This window comes from Mus pahari, chromosome 10, assembly GCF_900095145.1.
Source record: "Mus pahari chromosome 10, PAHARI_EIJ_v1.1, whole genome shotgun sequence".
NCBI lineage: Eukaryota > Metazoa > Chordata > Mammalia > Rodentia > Muridae > Mus > Mus pahari.
The window spans coordinates 66,605,263-66,628,343 of record NC_034599.1 but is presented as its reverse complement, the minus strand read 5'-3'; the positions used below and the strand labels follow the sequence as shown (position 1 = coordinate 66,628,343).

The window sequence follows — 23,081 nt, the reverse complement described above, 5'->3', positions numbered from 1 at the left end:
CTCCTCCTCCTCCTCCTCCTCCTTCTTCTTCTTCTTCTTCTTCTTCTTCTTCTTCTTCTTCTTCTTCTTCTTCTTCTTCTTCTTCTTCTTGTCTGTGAGACAGGTCTTACTATGCTTCTCTGGCTGCCCCGAAACCCTCCATGTAGACCAGGTTAGCTTCTAACTCACAGAGATCCAATTGCCTCTGTCTTCCAAATGCTGGGGATAAGGGTGTCTGATTTCATTGATCTTTGGCTCACTTCAGTATGCAGATTCTTAATACTTTGCAGCACTCCATGTAGTTTCCTGCCTTGTTTTAGTTCTGAAAAGTTTCTAAACCAAGTGCATCAAATGTGTCTTGGAAAATTCCAGCTAAGCTTCTGATCAAGTGTTTTCAGTTGCTTGATTGTCCGAATAGCCTGCCTGATCAGTGTTGACTGTCCCAGTAGCCTACCTGATCATCAATGACTGTCCCAGTAGCCTGCCTGATCAGCATTGACTCACCCGATAGCCTGCGTGGACTTCTCTGCATGACACTCCCTGGCTTCCTTCCAGGGACCCGCTTGGGTTGATGTCTTTCCTCTAGGGGGGCAGCCAGATGCTGATGGTTCAAGAGCTTGTCCTGGGATGAGACAGGCCTGAAGTCATTCTTGGGAGTATCACCGATTCTCTGGTCCAGGCTAGAGCTCCATCAGGATGGATCCAAACCCCCTTCTCCCAGGGGCAGGCAGGAGCGAGGCCTCCCCGTGAAGAGTCTAATTGCCCAGCTGGCTTGCAGGTAAGGCAGGGAAAGCTCTGCAGGAAAGCTGCTTGCTCCTCAGTGTCCTGCCTTCCTTTCCTCTTGTCCCTGAGCTCCTTTGTGTGATTATCTGGATGTTTCTGACCTGTCAAGGGATCAGGGCTGGAGTGATTGATTCTCAGCTTCTTGACTTCACTGATGCTAGACTCTCATCTCAAATGTGCCCGTGAACGGGCAGTCCCACCCAGCAATGGACATTTGCAGTCTCCTAAAATACCCAGTTTTCTCTTTGGGCATCCTGGTTAGAATGCTTGCTTTCTTCTCTTACAGGTGTGCTCAACCTTTTGACATTATGACAGGACATTGTGACCTACAAAGTTCGTATTTCACAACTGTACAATAAGTTACAGAAACCAGTTGTCACAGTGTTTTTAAAAATATTTTTTGAGATCAATTTATTTTTATTTTTTGTGTGTGGGGTTTTTTTTTTATCAGTATGTGTGTATATGTACCATGTATGTTCAGTGCTCATGGAGGCCAGAAGAGGGTGTTGGGCCTTCTGAAATTGGAGTTACAGATGGTTGTGAATTTCCATGTGAGTGCTGGGAATTGAACCTGAGTCCTCTAAAAAATAGCCAGTGCTCTTAACTGCTAAGCCATCTCTCTGGCCCTCATAATGTTTTAAGTAAGTTTAGAATGTTGTGTTGAGCCTCATTTACTGCTATCCTGGGGTATGTAGGTCAGGCAACACTGAATGGAATTGTCCCTGCTTTAGGAACCACCGAGAACGGGTAATCTCCTTTTCACATGCGGCCCCTCTGGCATCGGTAGCAGATGGGAGTTTATTTGCTCCCTGTCTCATTCCCTTCTTTACACTGGTGTCCTCTCTTGGGATCTCTGAGATCGTCTTTACTTAAGCCAGGCCCTTGAGACTGAGCCTCAGGCCTGTCTTGGGACCTTTCTGGATATGCCTCTAAGGCAGTATGCTTGAATATGTCTCTGGCATGGGTTGGGGGAACTCTTGAGCCTACTGTGTGGTTAATATTCCTGCCCTGCCAATCTGGACCTGGTGTTTACAGAGACCACACCTTGCTTACACAGTCATCTCCAGTGGCTTTGCATCGATGATCTGGTATGATCTTTTTATTTGTTTGTTCTTCGAGACAAGGTGCTCCTATGTAGCTCAGGTTGATCTCCCAGACTCATCTTCCCAAGCGCTGGTTTCACAGGCCTCTGTTGCAAAGTCTGGCTCCCCTATTTTAAATAGGAAAAAAAAGAAAAAAGAAGACCCAGGAAAACAAGGTTTTTGTCCTCCTGTGGGGACAAGGACTCCTCAAAGATGCTCACGTCTTGATCCTGGAATCCGTGATGATTCCTTGTAAAGTAAAGGGGGTGGTGTAGTTACACAACAACGTTGATCTGGGAGAACAACCCAGCTTATTGAGATCAACCCAGTCTATTCACCTGGGTCTTCATGAGGGGAGGAGGGAGGCAGGAGAGTTGGAGCCAGAAGAGGTGGTTGGTGATGATGGACGCAAGGTCAGGGAGCCATTTTCCTTCTGCCTTTGAAGATGCTGGAGGGGACCAAGCACTTGCTCAAGTAGCTGCTAGGAGCTGAGAAAGGTAAGGCTGTCCAGTTGTGCCCTGAGTAGCTATGTGACTTTAAGCTATTATTGGAAAAGCTCCTTCCCCCATCTTGCACTGATGCTTTCCCAACTACCTCTAGGCCAGTTTGAAGACACAGTTCCTGTCCCTAAACCCCAACTTCCTCCATTCCCCAGGATGGACCTGTAGGGAGTGGGTTATAGATAATTGTCCACAGAAAACTAGATGTCCTGTTTCAGAAATCCAGCTGTATACTTGGGTGGTCCTCTGAAATGGGAACCCAGGTCAGTCCCTCGCCCTGCAAAGGGAGCTTGGAATCCCTGCTCTGGAGCCATTGTGTTGGGTCTACCAGGTCTAAGAGATAGATGAAGAGGGAGGGAAGGAGAGAAGAGGAGAAGAAGGGAGAGAAAGGGAGAGGGGGTAGGGGGATGGAGACAAAGTCATTTACAATGACTACAGAAATACAGGCCTGGTTCCTCATGTTTCCCTCATGAGTGACAGCTGATAAAGTGCTTCCTCATTCATGACCTCATTCCATTCTTTAATGGCCCCATGCTCTCAGTTTGCTTGGTCTTTCTTGGGATACCAGCATGGAGGACTTCCCAGCTCATATGTTGGAATACAAGAGGAGCCTATTCCTTCTCCCCCTTCCATCTGCTGTGTATTTGAGATATTCCCAGCTTTACACAGGATCAGGAGCAAGGTGGCCAGGGAACTTGTCTTGTTCTCACTGTTGAGTGTGAAGACACCTTTTACATCTTTGGTATATGTCCAAAGGCTGGACCCACTACTTCCTTTTGTTGTTGTTGTTATTAACTAAAGTTTTATTTTGAGGTGGGAGTTCTCATATATCCCCAGGCTGGCTTTGAACTTGTGAACTTCACATCCTCCTGTCTTCACCCCATGTGTGCTAAGATTATAGGTGAGCACTGTGATATCCAATTTATGGGCATCTGGGGATTGAACTCTGGACTTTGTGTACCCTAGGCAAGTACTCTACCAACTGAGCTATAGCCACAGCTCCCACACTCCTCTACTTACGGGACAAAAGGTGTGAGTGGTGACTTGCCTAAGATCCTGTTGCTTTTAGAGGTGGGAGATGCCTTTATCTCCAACATGGTTGGGAGCACAACAACTCTTTGCATCTTCATGACCATCAGAAAAATTTTTGTTTTGTCCTTGAAGTTTTACATGATTCTTTGTATTCTGCCATCCTTCTCAATGAGGCCAATATTCTTTTAATCCACAGCTCTCCTTTCAAAGAGCCTCCTTGCCTACAGCTTCCTCCTTCCATCTGATGTGAATTTAAAATACACCAGAAACACTTCCAGGTCTACATGGGATCCAGGAGGCCTGGGAACTTGTCTTCAATGCTGGGCATGTACACATCTTTGGTATATGCCCAATGACTGGTTTCCTGACAGGTATACCACAAACACCACTGCCCTCCATTAACCCCCAGTCTTTTTATAATTCTCTGCAAGGACCTCCTTCCCCAACCTACCCTACAGATGAGTTTCAAAAGTTCATTTGGGCATTAAAAAAATTTTTTTGGCTGTAGAGGGGTTCTCCTGGGATCAGACTATTGGGCAGCATCATGAGAGTTGGATAGGGTCCAGGCCCTTAATTAAGATGCCTTTGCCTGTTGTACAGCTGAGTTTTGGAGGCAGACAGGCACATGTGATCTTTGGCTTTGTTACAGCTACTTGGTGACCTCAGGCAAGTGACTGAACCCCTCTGAGCCTTAGTTGCTTCATTGCAAAATGGTGGCAAATTATATGATACCTACTGGTAGGATCATAGAAAAACATGACACAGACATACTGTTCAGCATCACCCTTGACACATGGTGAATGGTCAGTATGGTTTATGATGGTACTAGTCGTCATTATTAATTAGTGATAATTATTGGTGTGCTTAGCATCAGACACCTATGGATAAAGTAGCTCTGCAGTCAGACTCTACACTGCTCACTCAGAATTGCAGTGTCCTGTTTTCTTTTTTGGAGGACACAGTCTTAGATTGATGGGAGTGTCCCATTCGTTGAGTTCAAGAGCTGTAGTATCTGTTCCATGTGCGTTTTTTTTTTTTTGGTTTGGTAAGGGAGATAGGCACTAAGTAGAAATTTAAAAAATGATGGAAATGCAGACTGATAGATAGTTGCTAAGAGGAACAATGTTGGAAAGTGTGCCCTAGAACTTGACCAGGCCCTGGTATTTGGGGGACCTGCATTGTGGAGCAACAGACTTTATGAGCAGCTAGATGGCTTGAGGCTTTGAAGTCATCGGGTTCACATCCCTACAGGGGTGGGGCTAGCCTGTGCTCTGGGGAATTGATGATGGTAGCTAGTCTTATTTTAATATGTGACCATCAAAGTTGCCTGAGACGGGGGCACCCCCAGTGATCTGAGGTAACTAAGGAGGAGTCACCACAAGCGAGGAGGAGCTGGCAAGAGGCCTTCCGTCAGGGAAGGAGACTCCCACATTTAGGTCAGGGAAGCCAGGATACAGACAGTGCTCATTAAGGGGTGTTAAAACATGGTCGCCTCCTGTACTGAGTCCAATTACACCCCTGTCAGCACTTCCTGTGGTCACACAAACGTAATGGCTGTTTTCCCCAGGTAGTTTATCTCCGTCTTTCTGCTTCCTCGCTCTGCATACACTCTTCCTTTCCTGTTTGGTTTCACTTGGTTCTACTCCGAGACTAAGTCAGTTCTTATATTTTCCATCCAATGACCATATCTCCATGGAGTCGCAGACTCCCTGACTCTGCCGAGAAGAGAGTCTCTGACTCTCAGGAGAAGAGCAGGACAACCATGTGGGAGCAAAATTGGTGTATGATGTTTGGTCCCTGCCCTACTGTGCACTTTGCTTAGATGTTCTGTTCTTGGGGAAGGTGCATCTCTGTGTAGGTCCCCTCTCTTCTTGTTCTTTCTGCCTATGAGGCACAGTTGGCAGTTTTGACACAGTGTAGTTATAGTGTTTGGACGCTGGGAAATTGTCTAAACTTGTAAGTTTTTACCCCACAGATCAGAACCATACTCCTGGGACAGGGCCTTTCCTCAGTCCCTGGGATGCCATGCTCTGTGTAATGCTATGTTCATGGGGTCCAGGGAAGTCATTTACCTCACCCTTTCTGGTTAAGTTGTAATCCAGGAACAATGTTTAGAGATGTGACTAGGTGACCTGCTGAAGGAAGGCCACCGGTAACCCTCTTCCGGTTGCCCAATTAAACCCAAAGCATAGGATGAGTCAGGAATTAAGAGTGCCCTGCTGCTTGGCCTTTGTTTTGTTTGAGGCTATTTTTGGATTTATAAGACAATACTGAAGATTGCATAGAAAGTTCCCCAATGTACCCTTCACTCAGTCACTCCATTATCAACACTATGTGTTTACTTAGACAGGGTCTCATGGAGCCCAGGCTTGAACTCCATGTATAGATGAGGATGACCTTGAACTTCTGATCCTCCTGCTTCCATCTCCAGGGTTTGGATTCTAGGTGTGTGCTACCATACCTGGACCATCAGTGCTGGGTATCAAACTCAGTGACTCATGTATGCTAGGCAAACACACTCTGAACTACAACCCTTGTTCTAACACCATTCAGTTTAGTTTATTACACACACACACACACACACACACACACACACACACACACACACATTCTAATTAAAAATAAATTTTAAGGAAGTTTATACCCTGGGTGACAATCTAGTCCTAGATAATTTTGTTCTAAATGTGGCCATTGAGCTTTGTGAGTTGGCTCCCCAGGGATGTAATCCCTTTCTCATGGCCATCATCACTGCTATCACTGTAAGTGATTCTGTGATGTCTGACTCTATGTGATGCCCCACACCCCACTTGTGAATTCCCTGCCCTAGACTTGGAATCAGCCACGTTGCCAGTGAACCGTGGATCCTTCTATGGAGGATGTATTGGCATTAGAAACTGAGATCACAGTATGAGGTTGCTCTTGGCTACTTAAGGGTGGGGAGAGGCTCCTGCTTATGGGCTCTATCAGCTTAAAATACAAAGAAGGTGTGTGTGTGTGTGTGTGTGTGTGTGTGTGTTGGCCCTCATATGCAGACACATTAAATATTTCCACATGTAATCATCTGTGTAGCAGATAAAAGATGAGTTCCTATTTACATCTCCAACTGTTCACATTATGGGTTGCTCTGACCTTCTCCTTTTGCAAATATGTCCCCTTTCCTCCCAACAGTGAGAAACAAGTGGCTCCCACCTAATATCCATTAATTTTACTGTTCAATTTTGGTGTTCCTCTGGAATACCACGATTCCAGAGTTGTCCACACGCCCCTCTGTGGGAAATGACTAGGCCAATTCCAGCAGGCACAGTTAGTTCCTTGGTCTCACAGACTGAGTATTAACTTTGCAAACTGTACCCCTCCCCCCTTTTTGTGATATTGTTTCAGGTTTTTTATGTGTATGTACATTCATCTGTATGTATAAGCACTTGCGTGCCTGTGTATGTGGAGGCCAGAGGTTGACCTCAGCTGTCATTCCTCAGGTGGTGACACCTTGTATTTGAGGCAGGGTCTCTCATTGACCTGGAATTCCCCAGCTATGCTAGGTAGGCTGGCCATCGATGGAGCCTCTTGTTTCTATTTCCCCATCACTGGGATTACAAAGGTCTGCCTGCACCTGTTTATTTTACTGTAGTTCTTAGTCTGCGGGTTCTCAGGATCAAACTCAGATCCTCCAGCTATCAAAGCACACCCTTTAGCGACTGAGCCACCTTCCCAGCTACAAGTCATTTACATTCTTTAAAAAAAAATTGATTTATTTTGTTTCATGTGTATGAGTTTTGCCTACATGCATGTGTGAATAGCATGTATGTTCCCAAAGCTCACAGAAGTCAGAAGAAGGTGTCAGATCCCCTGGGACTGAAGTTACAGATGGTTGTGAGCCACCATATGGGTGCTGGGAAACCAAACCTGGGTCCTCTGCAAGAGTAGCCAGTGAGAAACCTCTCTAGCCCCAACTTCTTTAAAACTCCAAACTGCCAAGCAGGGATTTCCTTTCTTTGTCTCCATTTGTGTGTGTGTGTGTGTGTGTGTGTGTGTGTGTGTGTGTGTTTTTCCTTTTCCCTCTTCAGTTTTTATTTCCCCTTTCCTATCTTTGCAGAGGTTGTGTTTTTTTAAACTTTGCCTGTTCTATTTCACAACCTGACACCTGTTTTGGTAAGAGTGTCTGCTTCCTGCCTCTGTCAGGACAGATAGGGCACGAGGTACATTAGTCTAAGACTTCATAGCATGGTTTCTGCTGAGGTCATAGCAGAGGTCAGGAGGCCACCATCAGAGAGACGTGCCAGAGACAAAAAGGATACTTTGGTTTCCATACAAAATAAATGAATAAATGAATAAATAAATAAATAAATAAATAAAAGTATAAATTAGTCCCTAGGGGAATAACACAGGCATTCAAATGCCTTCTGTCCTTCAGGTTTCTGCGCACATCAACCACCTGGCCTGAGGTGCGTGTTAATGTTCCACCTGGGTTAATGTCCAGAGGGTTGTTTTGGATGTTGCAGTCCTGAGTGGGTTAATGTTCAGAACAAAGACATCAAGGTTCATAGTGAGTGCATTTAAGAGTTAATTTCACTGCTATTGCAATCTGAAGAGTTCCATTCTGTTGATTGTTGTGATGACATAGGATGAAGACAAGGGACCCCATGTTAGGGTTGGGCTTAGAGGGCGGAGGATAGACTCCAGTTGCTATGGTTACAAGACGGCATGAGAGATAGCATGACAGGGATGGAGAGGAGCATCCCTAAGCAGAAGTTTGGATGTCCCATCCATGGAGCTGGGAGCTTGAGATTGGCTCATCTGCGGGGAGGTTCCGGTGTGTTTGCCTCTGAACACTTTTCTCTTTGTAGAATGTCATTCATCTCCAGGAGATGGGAGGAGGTGGAGGGTAGACCGTGGGTTCTGTAGAGAAGAGAGACAAGAGTGACTTTGTTTTGTATATTTGGATTATCTTATTGATGTCTTTCCTGGCACTCCCAAGGCACAGAGGTAGTTCCCTGGACTGACACTGCCATTCTTTGTTAAACCTTCACCATACCCAGTAGCTGATCTTGCTATAGCCTTAGAAAGTTGGCATCCATTCAGCCCAACACTTAATTACAGGAGGAGGGAGGAAAGTAATGCACCCTCCAGTTACTATTGATCCTGTTCGGCGCTTTGCTGAGCACCAGGTTATGTCTGGCATTTGTATTTCTAGGATGGGGACAGGCGACAGGTCTGGCAGAGGTTTTGTCATGGAGAGGAGGGAGAGAGAGTGGGGAAGGAAGGTTGCTGTCTTACAGGCCAGCTTTCCTTTTCTCTTTTGAGACAGTCCTCTGGGCTGGCCTCAAACTCAGTTTGTAGCTAAGGATAACCTTGAACTCTGATCCTCCTGCCTGTACTTCCCAAGTGTCCCAAGTCTTGGCTTTTCAGATCTAATGACCATGCCTAGTCTATGCAATTCCGAGGATCAACACTAACTTCCAAGTTGTGCTTGCTCCAGGCCTGGGTTTCTGTCCTGCCTCGTCTTGCTGGTGTTTTCTCCAATCTTGGCAAACCCTGGAATCTTGTGAGGCTCTGCTGACTCTATCTGGGATCTGGCTCAACCTTCTCATTGAGCCTCTGACTTGCCTGGCTCAGAGTTCTAAGCCTGTTGTTGACACGAAAACACAGCTCTCTCTCCTCAAAGGAATACAAGGTAATTTATTCTGGAGCAGGATATGAGCGACTGTGGTCTAGGAATAAGGATTCAGGCTGCCTCCAGTATCATAGCCTGCTGTGGTAATGCCTTCTTGTAGTATTTATAATTATATAAAAATCAAGATTTTTTAAAGGACATTGAGAGCAGCAGGTAGATAGGTTACAGCAAAGTGGGGAAGCCCTGTTGCAGACCTCAGAAGCTGTGTTTGATGACACTTGGAAGGGAGTAGTGTATTAACACATACCAAAAGTCACGTGGCAGCTATAGGCTGTTAGGTCAGACAAATGGGTGGACCATGGATGGAGGGACCATTAAGGGAGCTAAAGATAGCCCAAGATAATTTGGATCTGAATCTGCAACATTCCAACTCTCAGTAATTGTAAGTTTAATCTGTCAATCAGCTTTATAGAGTCTTTAACTCTGTGTGCGTGTGTGTGTGTGTGTGTGTGTGTGTGTGTGTGTCTGTCTGTCTGTCTGTGTCTGTGTCTATGTTTGTGTCTGTGTTTCCCTGCAAACTTTACGTCATACTGCTCTCTCTGCTTGGTTTGAGAGATTCCTGCAAGGCTGGCAATTTCCTTTCAGCTACGAGTTCCCTTCTTAGAGCAGCCTTCAGGTCTGAGCCCACATTTACTCTTTCCCTACACAGTGTAAACTTTGTGGGGCAAGGGCCTCACCACTCCACATAACTACTGCAGAAGGCTGGCAAGCATGGTAGCAGACTCTTAGGAAGAACCTATTACTGGTAATGTACAATCATAGCATTACCTCTGGATGTTGCCACTTGGCTGCAATGTGGTTGTATGTCACATTATAATATTTTAATCATGAGCTAGAGAAAGAACCAAAGTGAATGGAATGATTAGATGATGCCTTTATGCCAGTGAACCTTCCTTGCTTAGACATCTGTACACAATAAAGACACTTGATTACATATACCAGTTCTGGGGCCCAGGGTAAGAAGGGACACAGAGCAGACCCTAAGTTCTAAACTGTGTCCCAGGCTCTCAGAGATGAGAAAAAAAAGAATTTGGTGCTTGGAAATTGGAGGCCACTGGAGACACGTTCTTGCTCTGAAAGGAGATGTGAATGGTCCCTTTCCTGTGTACACTTCGCCCAAACACATGAACACATGTGTGCATTGAAATGTGGTTCCCTGCCAGGTATAATTTAATAAAGGCCCAGCCGTAGGTAACAGTGACACGGGGGAGCCCAGAGCCAAAGATGAGGCTGGGCTCAGGGGCAGGAGCTCCAAACCACAGGCTGTTTCCATGGGTAGCCAGGCCGCCTAGGACCTGAGTAGTTGTTGAGAGTAAAGTGTAGCATGGCCTGGTGGCTTTGGGCTGGGTGACTTTGGGTTAGGGTTTGGATAATATCCTTTCTCTCACAAGAGGTCCAGGTTGGAAGGTTTTACCAGAGAATGTCCCTGCTGTCACTAACTATAGCAGTCACCTTGAACAAGAGACAACGTGCATCTGTGTGTGTACGGATCTGCTAAGGTTCTGTCTTAGGAACTTTATTTGCTTTTGTTTTAAAACAGTGTTATGTTCTACTTTTCTTTTGCTTGTTCCATTTTGCTTTGAGATGGCAGCTCTCTATGTACCCCATACTGTCCTGGAACTCGTAGGGCAGGCTGGCCTGGGATTCATGATCCTCCTGCTTTTGCCTCCCGAGTGCTGGTACAACAGGCATGGACCACCATGCCTAGCTTCTTCTGATTTTTTTTTCCTTTTTTCTTTCTTTGTTTAGATTTATTTATTTTTATGTCCTTTATTTATTTATTTTTGCCTGCATGCATGTCTTTTGAGGGTGCCAGATCCCCTGGAACTGGAGTTACAGACAGTTGTGAGCTGCCATGCGGGTGCTGGGGATTGAACCTGGGTCCTCTGGAAGAGCAGCCAGTGCCCTTTACCACGGAGCCATCTCTCCGGCCCCCACCCACTTTTAAACAGCTGTACTAGATGCTATTTAGAAGGTGCCCCTTGTTTATAGCACAGCCCATTTGGCACTTGTGCCCAGCAGACCGAGACAGCTGGAGACTTGATTGGTTGTGGTTTGGAGCCAGGAGGTGTGTGGCAGGGAGCCTGTACCCCAGGAGCACCTCCCAGTGGCTGTTTGTTCATGTGTGCACTTTCTCTGATGAGGTAGTGTAGGATCCCTAGTTGGTTCTCTGGGACCCCTCAGAAAGCTCACTCCTCAGGAAGGCTGGGGGAGGGGTGAGCCTAGGGTTCTATTGCAGTAGGCTTCTTGGAGTAGGTCCCTGTAAGTGGCTTGTCCATTTGGCACATTGTTGATTTATCTCCAATGATGCAGGCTCGGTGATCCCAGGGCCTGTTCCCTGTCTTACAGCATACATACCTTGTGACCCTGCTGTCATTCGTGGGAAGAAAGGCCATAGTGGAACTGTGGATCTTGTTCTATTGCTGAAGGCCGAGATAAACATTCTGGCTGGAGGTGCCCGTAGGATGAGGAGTTGTTATGGAAGACCCATGTTTCCATCATGTGTGTGTGCAGACTTGCACGAGGAAGCCTGGGCTTGATGCCACTGGCTGTCTTCCTCAATCACTGTTCCAAATCTTATTTTTTGAGACGGTCTCTCACCGAGTGTGGAGCTCACTGAATTGAGTAGGTTGGCTGGCCTGTGAGTCTTTGCCTTTCCACTGGAATGTCAGGTGGATACCTGGCTTTTTTTTTTTTTTAAAGAGTGCTGGAGATCTGAACTTAGGTCCTCATGATTTCATGGGCATTTTATCCACTGAGCCTTCTCCCTGGAGTGTGTGTGTGTATGTGTGTGTATGTGTGTGTATGTGTGTGTGTGTGTGTGTGTGTGTGTGTGTGCTGCAAATACATGAGTATGCAGGTATAGTCATTTGTGTGTGGTGCAGAGGAGAATGTCAAGGGTCCGCCTCTATTGTTCTTTCCTTGAACTATGAACTGGAAGCTCACTGTTTCAGCTAGGCTGGTAGACCAGTAAACACCCTGAAGCTGCCCCAGTACCCCCTAGTCCCACGATTATAGGAACGTGCAGGCATGTCTCACTTCTTGCTTTTTACTGGGGACTCAAACTCAGATCCTCATACACACTGAGCCATCTCCCAGCTCACCCCGCCAACTGTTTAAACGTAAAGGAACTCAGAGTTGTGTGCACTGACAATGACTGGTCCCCTTGCCCATTCACTTACTCACTCGGGACCTCCTATCTATGAGACACTGGAGCAGGAGTGTGGCAAGGAGCAAGGCGTGGCTGTGTGACATTCCCACTAAGCCTTGCCAGATGAGATGCCACCATGGGCACAGGGGTGAAGAGTGGGATGCAGGGATGTGTGCTGAACTACAGTCCTCCAGTGACCTTCAGGATAATCATACCAGACACACTATGGGAGGCCAGAACATGGGGTGACCCAAGGACCAGCTCAGTGAAGCTGGAACTTTGTGTGGCAGTCCCAAGCCTGCTTCTGACTGGAGTGTGAGACCTGGGAGGAAATGACCAACCCACCAGAAGGCATACATCTCTTAGGCAGCGAAAATAGTGTCCCATGCTGGTGTCACAAGGGTCTGGCCTGAAGGATAGCAAGGAGGGACCCTGCCTGCTGTTTGGCATGTCGGGACAATGAACATGTCAGTATAGCTTAAAGTGTAGTTTTAGGTGACAGACTTGTCCTGCCAGGGGAGCCTGTGCAGAATTCCAGGGAGCTGAGTGACAATACCTGATAAAAGCTGGAAGCTGCTTCCTTCAGTAGGTGAACCCTGGGGAGAGCGAGGCCTTTCCCAGGAAGGGAAAGTACTGCAGGTTAAAGCCATGGGCTGGGGATGTAGCTGAGTTGATAGAGTGTTTGCCTGTCATGCATGAAGCCCTGGGTTCCACCCTCTGCACCTCATAAACTGTGATGGTACACAACTATAATCCTAACACTTGGGGGGTAGAGGCAGGGGAACCAAGGTCAGGCTTAGCCATGGAGTGAGTTCCAGGCCATCCTGGGCTACATAACACCTGGATGAAAGAAGAGAGGGAGGGAGGGAGGGAGAGAGGAGGGGAGGAAGAGATGAAAAAAATGAAGGGGGTTAGGGAAGAAGGGAGGGAGAGAGAGAGGGAAGAAGAGATGAAGGACCAAAGAGAGGGTGGGAGCAAGGGAAGAAGGGATAAGGTGTGCGCCACCACGCCCGGCTGCGCTCCTACAGTTATCTGAAGGATGTGCCCTCCCTGTGGCTCCCCATGCTGTGTTTGGTGCGCAGGTAGGCACAGTGTAGGGCTGCCCTGTGTTAGAACAGCTTCTCCATGCTGACGAGACTGAAATCCGAGAAGAGTCCACATGATTTTAGGAAGTCTCCCACCCCCACCCCTTGGGTGATTTGCTTGAGTGTGGGTTAAGGTGGAGGCATGCCACGGCTGGCCAGCAGGCTTTATTTTGTGTCTACACTGACCGGTTGGCAGCAACTGTGTGTATGCAGTGTTGAGGAAGCTTCAGAACCCAGATCCGGGCTTGGGGAGTCAGTGTGCTTCTTTACCCGTCGGTCCTGTTCTGGCCTTGGGCTCCACATAGTGGAGGCAAAGCTGGTAGGAGCTGGTGTCTCTGCCTAGGACACAGTCGGCAGTGTTTATTATTCTCATCTGTGGACATAGCGTTGTACTTTAGATTCACCGCCCTCTGCTTTCTTGATTAGTTAATCAATTATTTTTGGAATGTTAGTGTTGTATGGTCAAAATTGGAACTTTTTTCCTCATAAGTATTTAAAAGTGTGAGCAACAACCGTGTTCTGTGGCCACAGAGATGACAGTGGGCTTTGGTTGTTGTTGTTTCCAGATTCTAGTTCTTTCATTTAGCATGTGCTAGATACGGCTTGGATTTCTCATTTTTCACAATGACGTCTTTCTTGCTATCCTGACCTTAGGGATAAGAAAACACTCAGCAGCCCAGGCGGTGGTGGCTCATGCCTTTAATCCCAGCACTTGGGAAGCAGAGGTTAGTGGATCTCTGTGAGTTCGAGGCCAGCCTGAGGCCAGCCTGATCTACAGAGTGAGTTCTAGGATAGCCAGGGCTACACAGAGAGACACTGTCTTGAAAAACAAAACAAAACAAAACAAAACAACAATAATAAGAAGAACAATGACAAAAACCAAACCAGCCTTTCAACCAGCCAAATAAACAAAGCAAACGCTCAGGGAGGTAACCAATGCATCCAGTTGGGATTTGACTACAGTTTCCGAGTTAGAAATGGGGCCCCACACTCTTGTGCCTCCTTCTCTCGTCTAGTTGTGCCTTTTGGTTTTTGTTTGTTTGCTTGCTTGCTTGCTTGTTTGATTTTAAGTGCATGTGTATGCTTTTGTGGGAGTGCCCAGAGACCAGAAGAGATTGTCAGATCTCTTCAAATTGGCTTTACGGATGATGGAGAGCCTCTGAGACCCTAATTCCATTCCTCTGGAAGAGCAGCCACGATGGCTTTTCTAACAGCTCCTAAAGGCTGAGCCTCTCTCTAGTTCACCCTTCTGGTTTTTGTTTCTTCATTGCTATTTTTCGAAACTGGGCATCACATAGCCCAGGCTGGCCTCAAACTTGCTGTGTAGCCAGGGATGGGCTTCAGCTTTTGTTTCTCTTGACTCCAGTTATCAGTGCTGGGAAGTTACACAGGCATCCCCACCTCTGGGTTTATGTGGTGCTGGGGACCCAAGCCAGGGTTCTGCTCATGTTGAGCGGCTGAGCCACATGTCTAGCCGACAGCTGTGCCTTCCTGCATCTGGGCTCTCTTTTTGGAGCTTTAAGAAACAATCTGAAGGGTCAAGACATGACCATGACTCAAGTTCTCTTTGGAACATGAACTCCATATTTTTCCAGAGCCTGACTACATGAGGTCCCATTGCATTGGTTACTAGATGTGAGTGTGTACTGGAAGTATAGGGACAGCATGTGACCTCGATAGTCTCTTCTCAGGTCAGACTATTTTGGTTAAAATTTATTTTATTTTATGTATATTGATGTTTGCCTGCATGTATGCCTATGTACTACATGGATATAGTGCCCTAGAGGCTAGAAGCGACCACTAGATCCTCTGAAACTAGAATTACAGACAGCTGTGAGCTGCTACATATGTGCTGGGAACTGATTTTAAGTTCTTTTACAAGATCAACAAGTGCTCTTAACCACTGAGTCATCTCTCCAGCACATAGTCACTGAATTTTAAAATTTTGTTTGGGAACATTAAAATGCCACAAACAGAGAAGTGGCCTGTGTGCTACCAAGATGGAGAAGTGGGTCAGCCAGACCCATCCATACAGAGAGGCGAAGCGGGTGACTGGAGGGTAGAGGGGCATAGACGCATAGCTCAATGCATATGTCCTATATTTTAGTCTAAGTGACCCTGAGCCTGAGAGCCCAGTTGAATTGCTATGGTCTATAGCCCTGTTAGAAGGACTCTTCTCATGACCTCTTTCTTCTTTTGTGCCATTCCTTTTGGATGAGGTTGGTTTGATGGACAGCCGTAGCACTCAGTGCTAAGGATGTAGTGATTCCTGCTCCCTGAAGCCAAAGGAATAGGCTCTCAAGAGATGGCTCGGGCATCAAGAGCTACTCTGGCAGAGGCCCTAAGTTCTGTCTCCTGCACCCACATCAGACAGCCCACAACTAACTGCCTATGGCCTCAGCTTCAGAGGATCTGATGCCTCACAGATTCCAAGAGCACCTGCCCTCAGGTGTATAGACTCACACACAGACACACATGCTCCCCTGAGCTCTGCTCTCCTTTGTAAACCTCACCTTCATTTTCCAGATGGTGTCCCCAGGCTTTCCCGGTGCCAGGAGGCTGCTTGGGAATCCTGAAAATCTTGTCACTTTCCTGTCTTTGCACTGCAGGAAGCTCCCGTGATGCTTTGCTTAAGAAAAGCCGTGGCTTTTCTTTCTTAAGTACAATTTGGGGGCCTGTTGACATGGGTGTGCATTTTGTTCATCTTAGGCTTCCAGTGTCTCACTCTTACTTTTCAGTGTGTGTGTGTGTGTGTGTGTGTGTACATGTGGAGGCCAGGGACAACTTTGGGTGTGGTTCCTCAGGTGACACCTACCTGTTTTCCTACTCAGGGATCTTTAACGAGAGGTCTGCTTGCCTCTGTCTCCCCAGCACTGGGACCAAAAGCTCAGACTTCTTAGATTCTTTTTTTTTTTTTCTTTAATGTAGGTTCTGAGGGTTGAATGCAGGCCCTCGTGCTTGTGTGGCAGGCCCTTTACTGATTGAGCAAGGTCTCTGGCTTCCCTTTCAGTAGAGGTTCTAGTGTGGATAACCCCCCACCTGCCCTTTAGGAGTAAACGTGTTGTCATTTGAAGTTTTAACTTATTCCTTATTAGCCTGGCAGTGTCTTCCCTCTGACAGCCAGCCAGAGCATCGGACTCAGGGGAAATTACTTTTTGGTTCGTGGCTCACTTTTTATTTCCTGGACTTGCTCATAGGTGCACTAAGACTCCCTAGCTTTCCACCTCCCTCTTAGTTGCTATTTTAAATAACTCATATGGCAAAGTGGAATTATCCACACAAAGCCAACAGAGTCCCCTGAACTCTGACGACAGGTACCATGCTGATGGTTTGGGCATCGCTATCCTGGGAAAGGAAGCTGAAGTAATATTTATGATGGTCTGGCTGCCTTTTCTCAGGAGCTAGGATGCCCTCTGGTGTGCCTGGCAAGGGCACTGGGAGTTAGAGTGGAGAGGTGGGGACACATGCACCAGCCTTACGTGACTATTCATGCTTGCTGATCATGTGTGATGGTCCAGAGAGAGGACACGTCTCCATCTGGCATAAGTTTTGAGCTCTGCCAAGAGTTGAGTCTTTGTTCCCACATACATACCCATAGATCTCACTAACTAAAGCTATTATCATCACTTAGCAGCCTTTTCAGAAAGCCTTATTTCCACTCCAAAACACCACTTTTATTTGCCAAAGTGCTACAATGTTGCATCCTGGCAATTGATCAGCGTTTACTGCCAAATTATGTAAACCTTTTGTGGGGCTGCCCATGGGGCAAATGTATCTGTGATGTGTGTTAGGATCTTACACCAGGCCTGGTGCCTGGAAGTGGAGAACAGCTGTCCTTAGATGCGTTCATTCATTAATTCAGTGTTTATACTTTGATTGGGTAGGAAATCTACATTTGCTTAAGGTACCCAGCTGAGAAATATCATTTTGAGAAAAATGTCGGGTTGGGGTTTGTTGTGAATGTGAACTGTGGCTGGTTCATGAAATTCAGATATGTGGATCGCTTTACTGACCTGGAACTGAGGCAGGAATAAACCATGCTGGCCATATTCAAAGACCGAAGTGTAATTAGTGTTGATCATAGTAACTGTGCCAAAGGACTCTTAAAACCCAACTGAGCTTCTCATTAATAAATATCAGATTTTTTTTTTTTTCATTGAAGAATCAGCATGAGCTCAAGAAGAGATGATTGGTGAATAAAAAGAAGCCCTGTTTGGTAAATGGAGCACAAAAACAGAAGCCCAGTGGATGAGTTCATTCGTAAAGAATCTTAAAAAAAAAAAAAAAAAAAAAAAAAAGGTGTATTCAGTGGTAGAGTGTTTACTTAGCACCGGGAGGGCCTGGGTTTGGTCCCCAGTTCTACCCACAGAAGATTTGCAATGGACTTTTAAAAATAGTAGGAGAATCCCATGATGATGCTGAAAAAGGGGGTCAAGATGTAGCTGGTGAGTTTGGTACTGTCCATCATGCCTTGCTTCATGGCTCCAAGCAAGGTCACCGGTCTTTAGAGTAGTGCCTTCTTGCCTACCTGCTCTGTTTCAAGACACCAGCAGCCCTTCCTGTAAGCTGGCCAAATTCAAGCCATTGGGACACACACACACACACACACACACACACACACACACACACCTAAAAGGGAGATTGGTTGGGAGCGGGATGCGTATTGGCTCAGAGAGACATGGGAGGATAATGAGGGTGACTACGGGGAAAACATATACATGTATGAGAATGTCATAATGAAGCCCACTATGTGTAATTAGTATATGCTACTAGTTTTGAAACAGTCAATTATCACTAAAATTATCAAGCCAGGGCAGACAAGATGGCTCAGTAGGTATTTACTTGTTGTCAAGCCTGATGACCTGATCGTGAACCCGCAACCTAAATAGCATAAGAAAGAGATACATTTTTCTCCGATTTCCATATGTGTGTCATGGCATGTGTGCGTGCCCTCGCACACACATAAACATAAACACATGAGACATTTCAGTGAATGTAATAAAAATTATTCAGTTAAGTTCAAAGGTTTGTCTCCTTTCCCCAGCCCTCCTGATAGTAAAGGAGTCAACCCGTTGATACCCGCCACGTCTGAAGAGTGTGGGTGGAGATGTTAGACATGGTGCCAAGACCAATGGAGGGGCAGGCCTTGCACAACAGAATGAAGGCCCGTGTGCCTGCAGTATGCTGCCGGGCCGACTGGCTGTGAAATGCAGCCCTAGATTAGAGATGCAGGGGAGAAGGGTTAGCATGCAGGGAATCACTCAAGGACTTGGAGATTTGGAGCGGTTAGCCCTCAGAGTGTTCTCAGCATCCTGGAGACGGGGCTGCACCTTTCCCTGACTATCCTGGAGATAGGGTGACAGGGACCCACAGCAGCTGGGGCCTCCCTGTGTCTTCTGCCACGTCACAGGACACCAGTAGCCCTGCATGTGTAGCCCAGCAGTGGGAAGACAAGAAACAGTTTTAAAGACTTTATTTCCCAGTCTCGTAGTTGGAGTGGCCAACGAGAGGGCTTTTCCCGAGAGGAGCTATGTTTTTAGGTTTGTACACGTTGTGAGTGCGGTGCCCTCAGAGTCCAGAAGAGGATACTGGGCTGCTTCAGCTACAGTTACAGGTGGTCATGAGCCTCCTGACATGGTTGCTGGGTCCTCTGTAAGAGCAGTACATGTTCTTCATCACTGAGACATCTCTCCATTCCCAAGGATGTTCCCATTTAAAGGAACAACTAAAATATTCGTGTATATTTAGTAGCAAGAGCTGGAAATGGAAGGAAGTACAGATGCAATTGGACAGAGGTGGGTGGCTGGATGGTTCAGGGGGTAAGGTGCTTGCTGTCACTCCTGGTGACCTGGGGTCTCAGTAGTAGAAGGTGAGAACTGAGTTCTGCATGTTGTCTTCTGGTCACATACTTACTGTGGCAAACATGCATCTACACACGTGTGCACACATACACATATACAAGTAAATGTCAAAGATTTTAAAGCCAGATGTGCATTAGAAAGGGCCGATGGCGTTTTGAGAGGAAAATTGGCAGAGTAAGGGAAGACTAAAGATGAGCCTCAGATTTCCTTAGCTCTTAACAATTTTCATGGAAAAGTACCTTGCTCTTAACGGCTGGCCACCAGCACACACTCTCAGTTAAAGATAAATAGGATAAAGTGTGAGGAAACCTACTCAGGGAAAAAATGACCAGAATGGCTAGAAACCAGAGTGGAGTTGTGCCAGAGGCGAGGTCATTACACCAGAGACTGCCCTCAGGCCAGGACTGCAGCCAATGCTGGCAAGTCACACGGGCTCAAGGACATCCAGAAAGGAGTGCCGGGCAGGGCAGTGCTCAGCCATGGGTTCTAAAGTCTCTAAAGAGTGGCCAGCTGCCTTTGAACTCTGACATTTCCCCCTTATAATTATCTCAGACTTTGCCTAAACAGATGTGATTCTAATGTAATGTCCTCTTTCCTCCTGCCAGCTGGGACACAAACCATGGAGCTGTATTTTGGCGAATACCAACACGTACAGCAGGAGTATGGGGTCCACCTGAGACTTGCTAGCGGTGACACTCCAAAGCCAAGGAATTCCCAGCCCTCAAAGGCAGGCTCCTATGGTGTCAGCATCAGGGTGCAGGGAATTGATGGCCACCCTTACATCGTCCTGAATAACACTGAGCGGTGTCTAGCAGGCACACCTTTCCCAGAAAACACGCCATCGTTTCCATCTTCAGTGATAAATAACCTGTCCTTACATCCAAGCAATGGAACCGTGTTGAAGGAGAACACTCCGGAGGAACTGCAGCTTCCAGAAAACCCGTACCTGCAATCCAGCCCGCTAAGAGGCCAGAAGCAGTTCTCTCTCCACGAGGGCAGGAATGGAGTTCTAGAACGCAAAGACGGGCCCACGAAGCTGCCCCACGTGCTCAACTTCCAGAAGCACCCGGAGCTTCTGCAGCCCTATGACCCAGAAAAGAATGAGGCGAACGCAAAGAAGCATCACCCTCCCGAGAGTCCTTGGCTGAGAAATGCTACAGAGGAAGGGACCAACTGTAAGAAGTCCCGGAACTGCTTTCCCAAACCCTGTGGTTCCCAGCCCAACAGCCCTACTTCGGAAGATTTAGCCAAGACCAGCATGACAGCGATCCGCCTCTGCAGCTCCGTGGTCATAGAAGACCCCCAAAAGCAGACCTCAGTGTGCGTGAACGTTCAGAGGTGCGCCAAGGAGGGGGTGGGAGAGGAGACCCTTTCCCCTCGACGGAAATCCCCTACTGCTCCCAGCCCACAGGCCTATTCTGAAACCAAGAAAAACAGGCCGGATGTACTACCCTTCCGGCGACAAGATTCCGCAGGACCCATCCTGGATGGAGCTCGGTCACGCAGGTCCTCTTCGTCATCCACAACTCCCACGTCAGCCACTTCCTTGTACAAATTTTTACTTGACGATCAGGAATGCGCCATCCATGCTGACAGCGTCAACCGCCATGAAAACCGAAGGTATATTCCCTTCTTGCCAGGAACTGGGCGGGATATCGACACCTGCTCAATTCCTGGTGTGGACCAGTTAATTGAAAAATTTGACCAAAAGCCTGGCCTTCAGAGAAGAGGAAGGTCTGGGAAGAGAAACAGGATCAATCCGGACGACAGGAAAAGATCCCGAAGTGTAGATAGTGCCTTTCCGTTTGGTCTCCAGGGAAACACAGAATACCTCACCGAGTTCAGCAGGAACCTGGGCAAGTCTAGCGAACACCTCCTTCGGCCATCCCAGGTCTTCCCGCAGAGGTCAGTGGCCCAGGAGCACCGTGGGAAGCACTCTCCCTGCAGCACGCTGGCAAAGCTGCAGGGTACTCAAGGTGCCCACCCCAAACCTGCCCTGCAGAACAAAGATGGGAAAGTTCTGAACAAAGGAAGGCAGGAAAGCACGGGGGCATGTGCCCCCTCCCTGCCAGCACCGAATAAAAAAGAGGAAGATATCAAAATAGCCACTGCCACGCTAATGTTACAGAACCGGGCGGTGGCTGCCACATCTGATTCTGGCGCCAAGAAAATTTCAGTGAAGACATTTCCTTCCGACTCTAGCACTCAGGTAATTCTTGTGGTTTTTCCTTTTCAAAGTGGCCTAAGCAACGTGCCCAGGAATGAGTGTCCTAAATCTTGAATCAGTAACAGTGAGTGCAGTGATGTTAGTCATATCCAGTGCCTGGCTTTTACATGTGTGCTGGGGAATCGAACTCAGAACCTTGTGCTTTCAGGGCAAGTGCTTTACCAACTGAGCCATTTCCTAAGCCCTTGCACATTTTGCATTATCATCATCACCACCATCACCACCACCATCATCACCATCACCATCACCATCAGATTATGTCCCACTGCCAACGGAATAGTTTTCTAGGTTATTCTGAGTGCTTCTGGGTTCACTTTCTGCACATGTCCCCGTTGAATAGTACGGAGAGAGCCATTTCTCTTTTAAGGGTGTGACATCTAGATGTATATAGAATGAGATTTAAAACATAGGCTCTGAGGTTAGGTTTGTATCCATATAGGTGCTTGGGTTGGTTTCTAGTCTGAAAAATTAGGTTAATCCAAATTTGGGTCAATTACAAAGCAATAGATTCTAAGTGGCACATTGAATGTTTTGACAGTAGTAGTAAAAAAAATAATAACAGTAATAATAATAATAATAATAATAACAGTAATAATAATAATAATAACAGTAATAATAATAATAACAGTAATAATAATAATAATAATAATAATAATAACAGTAATAAAACAGTAATAAGGCTGGTAGGTTCCAGGCGCTATGATATTGTAGCACGGCGCCAGCTGTGTGAAGGCACTGTCATTAACCTTCAGTTGGCACTGGGGAAAATCCAGGGGATGTGAAGACCCTCACGCAAGGAGGAGCTCACAGCTGCCAGGCTAAGGAAGCTGACCAGACGAACCGATTTTGGAAAGGAGTGTGCTAGAAGCCTCTGCTTCAAGGTTGTTGCCATCTTCCTGGGAGTGTCACCCTCCTGGTCTAATAACATACTTTATTATGTTCCAGGCCACACCAGATCTCTTAAAGGGCCAGCAGGAGCTCACACAACAAACCAATGAGGAGACGGCCAAGCAGATCCTTTACAATTACCTCAAAGAAGGGTGGGTGGCTTTCCTTAAAGAGCAAAGTCATTGCTGTTTCTAGTGGGTCTCTCTCTCTCTCTCTCTCTCTCTCTCTCTCTCTCTCTCTCTCTCTTTCTCTCTCTCTCTCAGATTTATTTCATGTATGTGGGTACACTGTCTCTGTCTTCAGACACATCTTCTTTAGGGCATCAGATCCTACTACTACAGATGGCTGTGAGCCACCATATGGTTGCTGGGAATTGAACTCAGGACCTCTGGAAGAGCAGTCAGTGCTCTTAACTGCTGAGCCTCTCTCCAGACCTTCTAGTGGGGGCTCTTGGCTCATCTTTGAGGCTTTGTATTTAACTTTCATTTCCTGAGCTGTTTGAGGGCTCCATCTCTATGGCTGCAGTTTCAAACTAGGTGGGGGGGCCAGGGAAGGGCTTTCTTTGTAAGACAATTACAAAAATATAGAGATGTTGTATTTGTGTATGTGTGTGACCATGATGTTTGCATATGTGTGCACATGTATGTACAGGTACATTCAACATTCGTGGCTATGGGAGGGTCAGAGGTCAAAGCTAGGTATCCTCTATCACCTCCACTTTGATTCTTTTTTTTTTTTTTTTTTTAAAGATTTATTTATTTATTATATTTAAGTACACTGCAGCTGTCTTCAGACACTCTAGAAGAGGGCGTCAGATCTTGT

At 46.7% G+C, this 23,081-nt stretch overlaps 1 protein-coding gene across 4 annotated transcripts in view; it reads left to right on the top strand.

Annotated features, from left to right (window-relative positions):
* Cgnl1 (cingulin like 1) overlaps positions 1–23,081 on the top strand; it is a 148,840-nt gene that overhangs the window by 26,855 nt on the left and 98,904 nt on the right. For all 4 annotated transcript variants that reach the window (XM_021207347.2, XM_021207346.2, XM_029543545.1 and 1 more), the window contains 2 exons: positions 19,750–21,353; positions 22,317–22,411. In XM_021207347.2, coding sequence (XP_021063006.1) covers positions 19,764–21,353; positions 22,317–22,411 — 1,685 coding nt within the window. In that variant the 5' untranslated portion in view covers positions 19,750–19,763. The remainder of the gene's footprint in view (positions 1–19,749; positions 21,354–22,316; positions 22,412–23,081) is intronic.